This window comes from Protobothrops mucrosquamatus, unplaced genomic scaffold, assembly GCF_001527695.2.
Source record: "Protobothrops mucrosquamatus isolate PMUCROS unplaced genomic scaffold, P.Mucros_1.0 scaffold612, whole genome shotgun sequence".
NCBI classification, from domain to species: Eukaryota; Metazoa; Chordata; class Lepidosauria; order Squamata; family Viperidae; genus Protobothrops; species Protobothrops mucrosquamatus.
The window spans coordinates 473,872-488,561 of record NW_015386909.1 but is presented as its reverse complement, the minus strand read 5'-3'; the positions used below and the strand labels follow the sequence as shown (position 1 = coordinate 488,561).

Below are 14,690 nucleotides of genomic sequence, written 5' to 3'. Positions count from 1 at the left end.
GTTATTTGTGTAAATTTGTGTATATTTATTGTGGTTTTTATTATCGCCTGTTCACCGCCCTGAGTCCCATAAGGGAGATAGGGTGGTATATAAATTCAATAAATAAAAAATAAATAATAAAATAAAATTGCGCCCAGAGTTGATAAAGATTTGGCAGGCTGAAGATCTGGGGAGAAAGCCCACACTTCAAGCTAATTGGGGAATGTGATTTATGACAGTTAATTGGAGGAGAGAATTGTGCTTTGCTACTTTGTGCCCAGGGGAGAGGAATTCAGTTTTTGGCTTTAACTATGTAGTGCCAATACTTTGTTTCTCGAATAAAAGATTATTTAAGGTAAACAATGCCTCGAAGTCCTTTTGAAGAGTTTCATCTGTTGGAACCATGACAGCCATGACATTTACATCCTATTGAAAAAAAACCTAATAATTCATATTAACAAAACTATGTTGTAATTCAGAATTCTGAATTTTTTAGTTTGAGAAAAGGGGAGAAACCTCTTCATTTCTGCCCTCTGCTTCTGTAGCTTTATTTGTTCATCTGATTTCAGTACAATCTCTACTACCGGTAATGCCTGTATGTTCATTCCATGACTTGTAAAGTTACCACTATCTTTATCTTTTTGACATTACTTTCTTCTTTTTTTCCCACACTCCACCAAAATAAGAGGAGGGATATATAGGGAAGGTATGGGTGGCATGCTTTTAAATTTAGCTAAGACTACCAGTTGCCCAGATACAATAATCAAATTAATATGCAGTATTCAGATTCAGGAACAAAAATAGATGTATTCCTGATAGATGTATTCCCTCTCTTCAACTGAACTGACAAAGTACTTTATTAACCTAAGGACTTGCCTGAAGCTATTATTCTTTGATGTCCTTTAGCTAAATCTCAGGAAGATAGTCCATCAAATTTATATATACACTGGCTCTTGGAAAAGAGCTATGCTCACATATGCACGTGATCCAAAATACACTTCTGAATCATTTTTGAAGCATTCAGAAGCTTCAAAATAATATATACACTGTTTGTGTTACATATGCCTTTTTCATTTACCTCCTTTTTCTAGAGTATTTTGCCCCTTTTTCTTAAGTTTCTGATCTAAGACTGATAAAAATATGAACAGGGAGCCCAAGAACAGCAATTTCAGACTGATCCCAACTGACAAAACACAAGCTGATTGATCATATGACTCAATCAATTTACATCAAAATTTGTGAACAAATTGAATATTAATATGTTACGTGGTATAGTACTGAAATTTGTTTCTCAATTTCTCTTAAATGTGTGAAGCATTCTCAGAGCCCTTTCAAATTTTTAAAGAATTCTTATAACCTTATTTTATTACTGTCAAGTATAGAGGGTGCAGGTATATCCTGTTTTTTTCTGCTATCTGTCTGTGCAGCCTTCTTGATTACCAAATTTTTTTGACCTGAAAAAGCTTATAGGAAGAGATCCTTTAAAGTGTCTTTCCTGGGGACTGAATTGCACCAGGGGAACCAAGTGACCCTGCCAAATGTCAGAGAGAGTTTTGTACAATAACAATAACAATAACAATAACAACAACAACAACAACAACAACAACAATAATAATAATAATAATAATAATAATAAACATGTCTTTACACAATTTAGGATATCTTATAAATAAGGGAAGTGCAGGAACTTGTTAATGATCATTTCATGAATTTCGTTTCAACTAAATTTCATTTTCGTTAAATTGAAAAATGATTTCAAAAAGGCAAAATAAACTTGAACGTGGTAGTTGTAAGCCAATCTCAACTCAATGCAATTGTTCAAAATTAAGAGAGAAGAGTTTAAAAGTCATTCATCAACCCCCTTTTAAAACATTTATTTGACAGTGATTCCAGAATTCATTGCTCAAGTCAACACTGCACTGGAAAACTTAAGCAGGAATACGATTCATCTGTTTGATGATAACCAATTTGTTGACATCTCTAAGAAGATTTACGATACAGTTCATGACATTAGATGTTCCGTTATGATGATTCGGGTAAGTATTTGATTCTTTCACTCATTTCTAATTAACAGATGTGTCATTAATATTGCTATGCAACATTAACATGGGCCAGAAACTGAACAAAAATAATGTGGAAATAGCAGTTTCAGGGGTATTTTTTTCAGTATAATAAAAAGTATTAGAATGCTGCTGAGTAAAACCATATTATTGCATCATGGACCTATTATATCTACTACAAGTAAAAGAAATGCACTGCAAATTTCTTCCCTATGTCCCAGGACTTTTCTTGTTTTTCTAAAGATATACTGTAAAGTAAACAATGATGGGAAATAGCACTTCAAACTGTAAATGTTTCTTATTTCTAAGTACTCCCCACATGCAATCAGCATGGGGGTACAGCAGAGGCTATCCTGCCCTTATAGGAAAGTAGAAGTCAGTCCCTGGGATTCAAATACCCACAGGCCAAGCACACTGGGTCAGAGGCATCTTCAAGTTCACTCCCAGTGCTTGAATCTGAAAATTGGTGAATACTCTTCTCTGGTGTAGATTGAAAAACAAACTGTTGGGGCTACATTGCCAAAGAGTTTGAGGTAAACAGAATCCGAGTCCTTTCCATGCAGTCATTTATTTGAAGTCAGCCTTCTGTTCCATTTCACAGAAAGCAAAAGCAGTAGGAAGCAAAGAAATAGCTAGACCTTAAAAAGTGAAGCATTTTATAGTGCAGTGGTGGCAAACCTATGGCACGGGTGCCAGAGGTGGCACTCGGAGCCCTCTCTGTGGGCACACGTGCCGTTGCCCCAGCCTTGCCTCCGTCCGCGACCCCCTCCTCTCCAGCAGCCCCCCTGAAGGAGAGTCACCCCCGAGCGTGGCCCACACGGAGCAGCACAGCCAAGGACATGGCAGCCAGGCAGCGTAGACAAGACTCTGCCCTCACACCCCATCATGCAGTTGATATTGCAGGGCGTGGGCAGAGGGTGTGGCCACCATAGCGCTGCTGGGCTGCCTGGGTGATCTTCGGCGGGCCCTGGAGGCGGTGAGTGGTCCTGTGGGCAGGCAGGGCGGGGGATGGAGGGCAGAATGGGGGCGGGGCAGGGGGGTGGAGCGGGGGCGGGGCCAGTTTGTGGGCACTCGGTCTCTAAAAGGCTCGCCATCACTGGTATAGTGTAACAGTGACTCTTCATTCTATTTCACTTCTCATTGCTTTTCATTGCTGCTCCCTTTTGTCACCCATAATCTCTCCTCGTGGGTGTTCCATTTTCTATTCATACCTCTGTCCTTTGGGTGCTATTTTCAGATGCTCTGTGTTTTCATGTCTTTTTTTTTTCTTTTTCTTTTTCCTGCACAAGCACAGGTTTTACTAGATGTTCCTGCAATAATTACTACAAATATAGAATACTATATTGTCTTGCTCCTCCCAACTGAATGATAGTCACCCTCTGCAGCAGTGTTCTTCAACCTTGGCAACTTGAAAATGTGTGGACTTTAACTTCCCAGCCAGCATGCTGGGAGTTGGAATCTACACATCTTCAAGTTGCCCAATGGAGAAACACTTTCTACAGTTTGGTTTGGGCAGCCCTGGACTAGCAAGGAAGAACACCAACTGGCTTTATCTGTCTAAAGCAGAGTCAGAGATACTGGTCCCATACACTGGAGGAAACCATAGTAGAATCTTTAAATCCAAAAGACTCAGTGCTAGAAGTGAGTCCTTTGATTTTTATATGCAAATTAGTTAGAGATGATAGGCAAGTTTAGCATGTTATTCATGCTTATAAAAGCTTTTTAAAAGTTTTATAGAAAAGTAGATTCTAGCCTGTACATCAAAAAAACCAAATTATTTGCTAACTGACACATTCCTTTCAAGTACTGCACCCACATGAACGTAGTCAATGCAGAATGAACACTTCTCTTTATTATCAGATGAGCAAATTCATCAACACATATTTCTAAGGAACGTTGACTCTCATCTCTGGAACAAGTTTTCTTTCTAAGAAACACATTTTAATTTTATTAGCATACTATACAATGGTAAATATTTTTGGCACAATTCTTCTAAGAGAAGTTGCAAAATACTGGGCTGATGTGGTAGGGACTAAGTGACATTGCGGTTTTCAGAACAAAGCGTAGATAGATATTAAATTTACACACGCAATGAACATTTCAAATATGCTGTTTACAGTTTTCTAAGTGCTATTATCATTGACTCTTTAACCATGTATGAGATACATTGGCCATTTTTTTTTAAATTTGCATAGTTGTGATATTCAGTAAAAGAATCAATATGTAGCTATTTACTCTATTCATATAAATTTGATGAAGCCAAAAACGAAGGAAAATTGTACAAAGTGATTTAGAACACAGAGTATATGGAAATGTGCATGCTTCAGTAAACACATGGGAAACCTTTCTTACTCTCTTTCTGCCCTTTCAAATATTCCCACCTCCAAGCAAAGAGGATGCAAGAGTTTTTCTCAGTTTAAAAGAACTCTTGCTCTCATTGTCCCAAAAATTCAGCAGGTAGAACTTGGCCTTCCTTCACCAAAAAGGCAATCCATTATCCCTTAATTTGCCTATGTGTAATTTGGTCATCTCAAAGTATTTGCCAACCATCTTCAGAGCACGTTGTTCTCTGGATTTACCACTTTCAGTCTAGTATGCTACAGTACAAGAACCCTTGTACAAATTCCACCCCCACTTTAGCTTTCCCAAAAAAATCGACTGGCTATTTGCAAAATAATCTAAGCAGTTGCTCTAAAGCAGGGTGTCATGTGTCTGATTAACGAAACACTTAAAAGGACTTTCAGGCATATTTTTTCCTAAAAGCATTTATTAAGGTTACAGAGACGTCAGTACAGCATGGTGGAAATGCTTAGATCTGGCCTCCCTTCCGTTACACATATACATTCCAAGCATTTTCCCCTCCCCCACCTTGGGGTCATGGCTCACATCTTCCAATCAACCTGGAAGATGTGATTCACTTCCAGTTTCTTTTTCCCCGGGCTATCCTTATTCTCCTCCCTTTTTCCCTGTTGCCTGGTTTAACTATAAAAATACCAGACAGTTCTGCACATTGTCAAAGCAAGAATATACAGCATTTGCAGCGTTGACACAGGGGTCTTCAAACTTGGCCCTTTTATGACTTGTGGACTTCAACTCCCAGAATTCCTCAGCCAGCGTGCCTGGCTGAGGAATTCTGGGAGTTGAAGTCCACAAGTCATAAAAGGGCCAAGTTTGAAGACCCCTGCTCTAAAGGGACTAAGGCAGACATATCATACTTGTGACGTCACGAGATATTGCGCAATGTATCAGACCTTTTTCCCCATTGCCGGCAATGGGGTGGGCGCGGTTTCCTGGTGACGCATCCGGCCTGCGGGCCGGCAGTTTGACACCCCTGGACTAAGGTACCATTCTTCATTCGGCATTTACAATAGTGAAACAAATCACACCATGGCAATTTTGCCCCCACATTGATTTTTGCTAAAGTGGCAGTAGTAGATAATGACAATGTATTTTCTAAACAAAGCCTATACTCAAGACCTATGATCACATTTTAACCCCACTGTTCCAGCTCCACCTTTCTGTTCCAAGAAAGCCAGCTAGATCCACTTCTAGAGTGAGAAGAAAAGCTGATAGATCTACTGTAAATTTGCCATTCTTCTCCTCACTTGGGCTGTCATAATAGTGCAAGGATCTAAGAGTCAAATCAGCCCCGATCAATTCCAGATTCATTTTAACATGCAAATAGCAGGGCAATGTGCATTTTTCTGATTCCATGCGAACATAATCTGAGCAATTGGTTAGAACGGGAACCTGTCAAGTCACTTTACCCCTTTAAGTATCTGAGAAAACAATGCGATGCAGAGTGAGATCAGGGTTTCTGTCCTGTGGACAAACTCTTCTTTGATAGGAATAGGAAGATTTGTCTTCTTTTGTGATGCAGTTAGTTGAGTTAGAAAAAAAAAATCAAATCAGAGCAGTTCCTGAAGGCATGAGCATTTGCTTAGGGACAGAAATCTCTTCCAGTGAGCTGAGCTGTGTGTTAGTTAGAGGATGTATGTCAGTGTGAAGCTCAGTGACAAAGACAATTGTAGCATCAATGTCTCTTGATAAGAGAGAAGGCAGTGGCCGCAGTATTTCCAGCTGATTAAAATAATTGGTGTTTCTTGAAAATGCTCCACGCTAATCTGGAAGGAAGATAGTTTGTAGAAGTGTGTCAGTTGAAATTATAGGTCACTGTAAGCCATTAAAGGTTATTTGTTTGTTTGTTTTCAATGTACTTTCCAAGGTGACTGTATATATTCCACTGAAGCGTGCCCTAGGGGACAATTCCTAATATACAGAAACCTTCTCATACTTTCCTCTCTTGGGAAAAAGTCTGCCCTTCCCCAAGATGCTATATTGTTATCTCTCTCCTTCCTCTATCTACTGGGGGGAGGGGGGCAAGTGACAACTAGTAGGTAGGAAGATAGATTAGATATCAAGCTCCAAGGTCTTAGTGTAAAACATGATTTATCTATATTACAATAGTTAATGCTGAATTTGGAGACAAACCAACAAAACATTTCTGTTCCCTAAATTTTAGCATAGTCCACTGCTCACCTGAGGCATTGTAGGGTTTGTTTTAATATCACAAGGCCCACTAACTCCTAGCACTGACCTCATTCCCTCAAAACTAGGGTGGGTATTTTGACCAACAAAAAAAGGAGAAAGACGGGAGAAAGCCTGCATTTGGAATGAAGGACAATCAATCCAAGATTTATTTTAAGCTGTGTATTATAGGCATTTCAGCATATCTGTGCATTATTTAGGCATGTGAACCTTCCACAGCAGCCAAGGTGAGGAAATTAGCATGCATTATGGCCAGCTGCTGGCTGGGATGCATTGATTCTCTGCCAGATGCATCAGGCTTCTGATTATACAAGGAATTCAGTGCTAATGTGAGCAAAGATTCTTGATCAAAAGGTAACTGGGAGAGGCAGATGAACAACATCAATTCATGAGGCTTCCTTTCAACATGAAAAGAGAAAGAGAATCTCTCAATGGAAGTTTTAACCCTGTAACTACAATGAGCTGTGTGGGTGTGTTACACAGAACTCTGTCAACTGAGGTTATTAACTCGGACTGCTCATAGTGATGTTCAGAATTCAAGCAATTCCTCAGAAAAAATAAATATTTAGGAGCCAAATGGAATTTAATATAAATACGTACTATATTCCTGTGGTAACAGCAGAATGTCAAATGATTGACAACCATCTTGCTTCAGACTCCATTATTATTCTGAAAGGTGATCTGTTGAAAATGGCAATTAGTCCCCTGCTAGATTATTGGTTCAAAATAATTAAGCTTTCCATTCTTTCTGTAAAAGGGCCAGAGTGCTCCGATACTTTTATAATTTCTTTATTCACTGTTTAGCATATTTTATATTCCCTATTATCTTATATCTTACCTTTTTCACAGCAAGTTTAGGTCCTTTCAGACGTTTGCCAATGATGACTTATATAAGTAATTTGAAAGATTACTGGCCATTGCAAGAGAAACAGCCAATAACATTTGATCTTATTGAAACAGCCAATAACATTTGATCTGTTCGGATCATAAATAAGAAATTATCAAATTGAACATAGATATATGTTTGAATTCAAATGATTGTTTTTGTACCCAGATGCATGAGAACAAAGGAATCATATTTCCGATATTCAGAATATTAGGAAAAGCTAAAAAAGCAGAGCTGAGCTGCGAATAAAATTGAAATTCAGATTCATTCATGTATTTATTTACATTATTTCCATGCCACCCAATCTTATCATCTCTGGAAGTGCATATTGAAAACCAATATATAAAAATAACCACTCTAACCCACATTAAGATAATTAAATGTAATATTTATTGCTTAAATTTAAAAAAACATAAATGTCAAGAATTAAAAAAAAACAGTTGCCACATATTGCATGCTCATCAAAAGCTTATAGAAAAACCTCAGAATTTAATGCCTTCTGAAGCACCAGAAATAAAGAAAAAAAAATAAATGTAAAGAAGCAGCTTTCAATCTTCTTTATAGCAGTTATAATTTTATCAACTGTCCTCCCTCTTTAAGCTTACATCCTGATTCCCTTCTTTTCATATTTTACCCTTTCTAATAATCAAATCAATAAATCACATGTTTTCCATTTCTAACAAAAAATTCACAAAGGCTTTCAGTCACTAACAAATATAATTGCTCTCTTGTCCTTAATCAAACAAGACAATTTGGTTATTTCTGCAAATATTGTCATCTTCATCAGCCATTCCTCCATTGTAGGTATTTCCAGATCTTTCTAGCTTTGTGCATATAATTATCTTGCTGCAATTTACAAAACTGCATATACAGAAAAAAAAATCCTCCACGGGTTTTTCCTAACTGACAGTCTATAACATGGGTGTCAAACTCAATCGTGTCATGTGATGTATGAAGACATTTTTTTGCCTTTGCGGGGGGGTGAGAGTGGCCGGCACATGACCCATCTGGCCTGTGGGCTGCCAGTTTGACACTCCTGGTCTACAATATAAGTTCACCCCCCATTGTGATTTTGACTGAATGTTGATCTTTAAAATTCTTTGTATTGCTGTATTCAGATCCAGAATTTTCTAGCTTTTTTACAACTCCACTATGATAAAATGACCCTTGAATTTTCCATGTTTCCAACATAAATTAAAAAGTAGTTTCATATATCCTAGATAATTTTTCTGATGTCATATACCGATGATAGAGAAGTTCTCTTTTAAATTATAAAGTACATTCATTTCAATGATGCCATTTCCCATTGGTCCAGCTATATATTATAACTGAAATTCTTAGCTAATTTTATCATACACTCTTTAACTTGTTCTTCCTCCATTTCAGATTTCAGTAAAAGATTATGCATTTTGGCAAGGATATGCTCATCCTTTGTACATAATGCAGTCTCAAATTCCATCTTATATAACCCATTTCTAGTTGTCTTTTTGTCTAAATTAAGCCTTTATTTTAACTGTATATGTAAGAACCATTGAAAACTAAATCCCGTTACAGTTAATTGTTCTCTTTATTTTGTTTTTAGTTCATCATGTTCCCTAATTAACATAACTTGGCATGTTAACCATTTCTCTTTACTCTTTGATTCTGTTATATAATATGCTTCCTGTGCTGAAACTAACAAAGGGAACTTCTGGCACCATTTCATTCTCTCAGTATGGTATTTCTAACATAATGATTTTTAAAATCTACATTACCATTATCATACCATAAAAAGCCAGGCCACCCAAATCTGAAATTGTGACCCTCTAGTGTTAATATCCATCTATTTCTCAAAAGTAACCATTCTTTCATCCAAACTAAATGGCAGGCTGCAAAATATAATTTAAAATCAGGCAAGCCCATTAGTTTGAAGCAAATACATAGATTCATATCCCAAAATTTTAAGATTAATGATTAAAAGAATGATTTAAATACACCGTGCGGGATTTGGAATTTAGATCTCAAGAATTTGGATTGGAGAGTTTCAAAAGATCTTGACTCTTGATAAGTACACGGTGGCCCAGTGTACTTGTCTTATCATTTTAGTTTTATATTTACTTTTATATTCTATTTAGTTTTATATTCTACAGAACTGGGCAATTAATACCTTTTCTATTGTTAAATTGCATGAAATTTATTTATATTAAGACTGAAAGCCTGCCTTTCAATATGAAATTCTGTAAGACTATAGTACGTTAAGGATAGATCATTTATTTTATACCCACTCTACTTTTGAAAATGGGTCTTTGGGATTGTAGGGTGAGATTGAAAGAGAACAAACTCAACTGCTCCTTGTCAAGAAAAAGAATAAAATGAAATGAAATAACAATTGCAAGTAGAAAAGACAAAAAGAGTCTCACAGGAAAAAGAATAGCTGACAATAAAGCTACTGCTAGAACATTTGAAATAACTGACGAGGGCAGGAGACACTTCTTGGACATTGGGTAGAGAATAAACCTTTTTCTTGTCCTAAAGTTCAACTAGAAACTTTCTTAGTCTTCACAGATTCAGAACCAGTGGTGGGATTCAGCCAGTGTGCACCAGTTCGGTAGAACCAGTAGCTAAATTTTGCTGTATTTGGAGAACCAGCTGGCTTCCAGAAGTCCAGTCTAGGTCTCAGAGGCCTGGAGGACACCTCCCAGGCCTAGAACAGCCCACTGGAAGTGCATGGATGCCACTTCTGGATGTCTGTTCTAGGCCTCGGAGGCCTGGAGCTGGCCTCCCAGGCCTAGAAATGGCCCGCCAGAAGTGTATGGATGGCACTTCTGGAAGTCTGTTCTAGGCCTTGGAGGCCTGGAGATGGCCTCTCAGGCCTAGAACGGCCGGCCAGAAGTGCATGGATGCCACTTCCGGAAGTCTGTTCTAGACCTGGAGGCCAGGCCTGCATTGAATAAGAGAACCGGTTGTTCAGGTATTTGAATTCCACCACTGTTCAGAACCATTGTGTAAAGCACAGAAACCAGAAAGAATTTGGAACTCTTGGAACCAAGGTAAGAATTCTTAAGTTATAAAGAGAAGTAGCTACCACTACCTCCGTAGTTAGTGAATGGAAACAGGATGGTCTTCTTAAATAAACAGGAGATGCACCACATAAACACAGGGACCTGATAATCTCTTAAACCCATTCACAGCATGAAGTTTGAAGGGCCAGATGGTTTCCAGAAAACTCTTTGCACTTGATGAAAAGTAACATATGGATAACAGATTTCAGCGTAAGGACCACTGATAGAGAGGTGTGTGCTTTCTTTTAAAGATTTTCTAGCTATGTTGTGCTTAAGAGGAACTAAAATAATATCAATGCAGGAAGCACGGAAAGGATTACTAATGTGACAAAAAAGTGGCTCACTGACCATCAGTTTAATAATTATTTGCACAGTTGAATGAGAAAAAGGGCAAATCTGTTGCCAGTTTCTGTCAAGCATTCTGTTTTGCATTCCTTTACATTTTCCTTTCTCCTGCAGCTACAGTACAAAAGTGACTGAAAAAGAGAAAGAGATATTTGTGTTTTACCATGAACTGGGCAAATGTTCTCTCTTTAGATGTAATCTGTGATCTTAGTTTCTGATACAAATTATACTGCAAAGAACTAGCTAATGAAAAAAAAAAACATTCCTTTAGTCTACTCACAAAAAGAAAAAGAAATAGCTATGCTTTATGCTTTAGCGTCTGATGGTATAAAACAGTCCTGAATGAAAGAATATAATGATTTTAACTCTATATCTAATAACAAGATTTCAATAAGAAATTCAAAAGGAAATAAACTACGTAATTACTTTCTCAAAACTATTTTATATCTCAGTTCAGTCCAGGACATCCACAGCAGGTAGTGGGTGTCAAAAAAAATCAAGATGGCAGCTATGACCACACAATTCAAGCTCTGACCACATTTTTAGGTTTATGCATATAAAAAAGGGGGCCGGGCCTCACTCATGCTGTCATGGCTGCCATCTTGATTTTTTTTGACATTTCCCATTGAGAGTCCTGGCCTATTCCATAACTTAGAGACAGTGTCACATATTTTTTATTGACAACAGTGCTTTTTTACACACACACACACACACACACACACACACACACAGCTTCACCAATCCTTCTCAAACAGTGACATTGCTTACAAAAAGAACCTTGGCTAGAAGGCTATGGTGATGGTGATGGTGATGGTTGTCAACCAGCATTCAGAATTGAAGAAGAAGATGGATAGAAACATCAAAGGGAAAAATCTCCAAGATATTTGCTGTAAATAAATGTCATACTGTTCTCTCACTGTGCAAGGACAGCCCAATTATTTTGCCCCTGGACCACCCTTTCCTTTTCCCTGAGAGCAAAAACACAAAAACAAAACCTAGTGCATTTTTTGTCCCAACCCCTCAACCTAATTTTCCTGTGGTGAAGTCCTCATCCTGCATAATGGTAGGTCCATATCCCATATTCCGAATTACTATATTGGGAAAGGTTAAAAGTAGAGATAAAGATAGTATTGCCAAGTCTCTAATCAATTCTGCATCAAATATCCCCTAAATCAGTGACGGCGAACCTTTTAGAGACCAAGTGCCTAAAAACCGCCTTGCCCCTGCCCCGCCCCGCCTCTCCTGCCCACAGGGCCACCCACCGCCTCCATGGCCTGCCACAGCAAATTGCCCAGGCAGCCCAGCAACATCATGGCAGCTACGCCATTTGTCCGTGCCCCGCAGCATCATCTGCATGCAATGGGGTGCGAGGGTGGAGTCTTGTGCTCGTTGCCTGGTTGCCATGCGCCTTGGGCGACTCTCCTCTGGGGGGCTGCTGGTGAGGAGGGGGCCATGGGGGTAGTGAGGCTGGGGTGACGGCATGCATGCCTACAGAGAGGGCTCTGAGTGCCGCCTGTGGCACGCGTGCCATAGGTTTGCCACCACTGCCCTAAATAGTTGAATGTATAGGACAGAACTTAACATATAATGCATATTTACTCATGAGGGTTGTCTGGGGATTTTGTAAAATAGGATGGGAAGTCACTAAAGGTATTTTTTGTTCAGGAGAAATAGGGCTGGTACACAGCAAGCAGACCTAAGGGAGAGCGAGGCTATCACTGGAGAGTCAGCAGGAGTTGAAGGGTAGTAAACCCATGAACTAAAATGCATCGATGGGCAACCTTCCTGTTGAGAAATAAAACTTGTCCGTTAAAGGTTGACTCCATGGTTTCTACACAGAAAACAATATTTAAGAAAGCACTTGACAGTTTATGAACAGGAAACTAAGCTTTTCCATTGCCTCCAACTGGGCAGCATCAGACCATTTGGCACCTGAATCAACCAGTTCTTAGGTAAGGGGGCATCAGCATGATGTCAAAATCTCTCTCTTTCCTCCAGGCCTGCAGCTTCAGCATGAGGTCCGATTGGACAGCCTCAATTGCTCTTTTCACTGAGGCAAGAACAAATTGGACCATTTGGGTCTTTAAAAAAAAAAAGCATGAGGATTTTTAGTAGAAAGGCACAACATGCTTCTAGTTATAGGAATGGCTACATCTGGTTTACGAAAAGAGGTAGATAAAATGGAGGCAAGCAGAGATTTTGGCAACATCCAAGCTATGCCTGCGCTGGGTGGTTTGGGAAGGAATCTTGCAGGTGACATAAAGGTGGAAGAATAGTGGGGCACTGCAGATCTGGCAGTGCTTCCTGAAAACTTGCCAACATGAATGCCAATCCTCATAATTTTTGTCTGCATTAGCCCCAATGTTTTTGTTTTTATTTAGATTTAGTTATTTCAAAACATAAAGCAAAATTGACTTTAGTCAATCTTTTAACTGAAAATAAAAGCTTTTTCTTACTTCATAATTTATAGAAATCATTTGCTTAATAAAACACTGTCAATAAAGCTGCCAAGAATGCTGTCTAGAAAATAATAGCAGTGTCTTAAAGTGCATACATTGCTGTTATAACCATTGAGTTCTTCTTTATGACTGCATCTTAGGCATCAATTGCTGCCAGCTTTTTCAGTAATTGCTAAGATTGAGATAGAGGACAGAAATCGTTGTGTAGATTACATAAAAGAAAACTGAACCCATCTTAAATCAAGATGTGTATGTGTACACACACATATGCATACATACTCACACATACAATTGGGGAGAGAGTGAGACAGTGATGGGATTCAGCCGGTTTGCACCAGTTTGGTAGAACTGATAATGAACTTTTGTTGAGGTCGGAGAACCGGCTGAACCCATGCTGCTTCTGGAAGTCTGTTCTAGGCCTTAGAGGCCTGGAGGAGGCCTCCCAGGCCTAGAACGGCCCACCGGAAGTGCGTGGATGCCACTTCCGGAAGTCTGTTCTAGGCCTGGTGGAGACCTCCCAGGCTTAGAACGGCCCGCCAGAAGTGCATGGATGTCACTTCTGGAAGTCCGTTCCTACAACAGCCCATAGGAAGTGCATGGATGTCACTTCCAGAAGTCCATTCTAGGCCTCGGAGGCCCAGTCCTCCATCCACGCAGAGAACCGGAGGTTCAGGTATTTGAATCCCACCACTGGAGTGAGCGAATATAATATAAACTATCTGGAAAAAGGCTGGAGAAATTTGGGGTCCATATTTATAAAGCTGCCCCATCTCAAGTGGGAGAGATATGAAAGTTTTGTTTTGCTTTATAATTCTTGCTATATTGGCTCTTGCATTGTGCATTTGTGAGGAATAAAAAGCTGCCTCAGGCTTGGAATCAGCACAGAGCCCCAGCAGTCAGAGGCCTCCCCAAAGAATCACTGCCATGCTCCTGGGCTCCTGGGCAGCAGCTCAGAAGTTCAAATGGTGGTTTGAAGGCAGCTGGTACTGAACACTGCCTCCGTGCTGCCACTGTCAAAGCCTGCCTGGGCGCATCAAAGGCAGTGGGGTCAGTGAGGGAGCCCTCAGACAAGATGTGAGGCTGATCTTGAGCACAATGGTAATTATTCTGTTTTTCTCTCACCTAAATCAAGTCCAGAATATAAGAGATGCCTTGAGGCTATCACAGTCTCTTTTCAAGACATGAAATTGAATGTGCTGAAGTATTCAGGCCAGCAGCTTTGAGGTGGGTGGGATGAAAAGGAACCAGGGATTAATTTAATATTTGAGGATGAGTGCAGGACCTCTGGAAAAGCGGAGAGATTGCTTTAGATGAAATAGGCAAAAGTTTGATTTTATTTTATATCTAACAAGGCTCCCCCTCTAGAATCCAT

General features: G+C 39.3%; 1 protein-coding gene across 1 annotated transcript in view; it reads left to right on the top strand.

Moving 5' to 3' along the window:
• The window catches only part of LOC107288957 (catenin alpha-3), a 237,381-nt gene that overhangs the window by 95,153 nt on the left and 127,538 nt on the right, over positions 1 to 14,690 (top strand). The window contains exon 3 of the mRNA XM_029284460.1: positions 1,864 to 2,015. Within this exon, the coding sequence (XP_029140293.1) occupies positions 1,864 to 2,015 (152 nt within the window). The remainder of the gene's footprint in view (positions 1 to 1,863; positions 2,016 to 14,690) is intronic.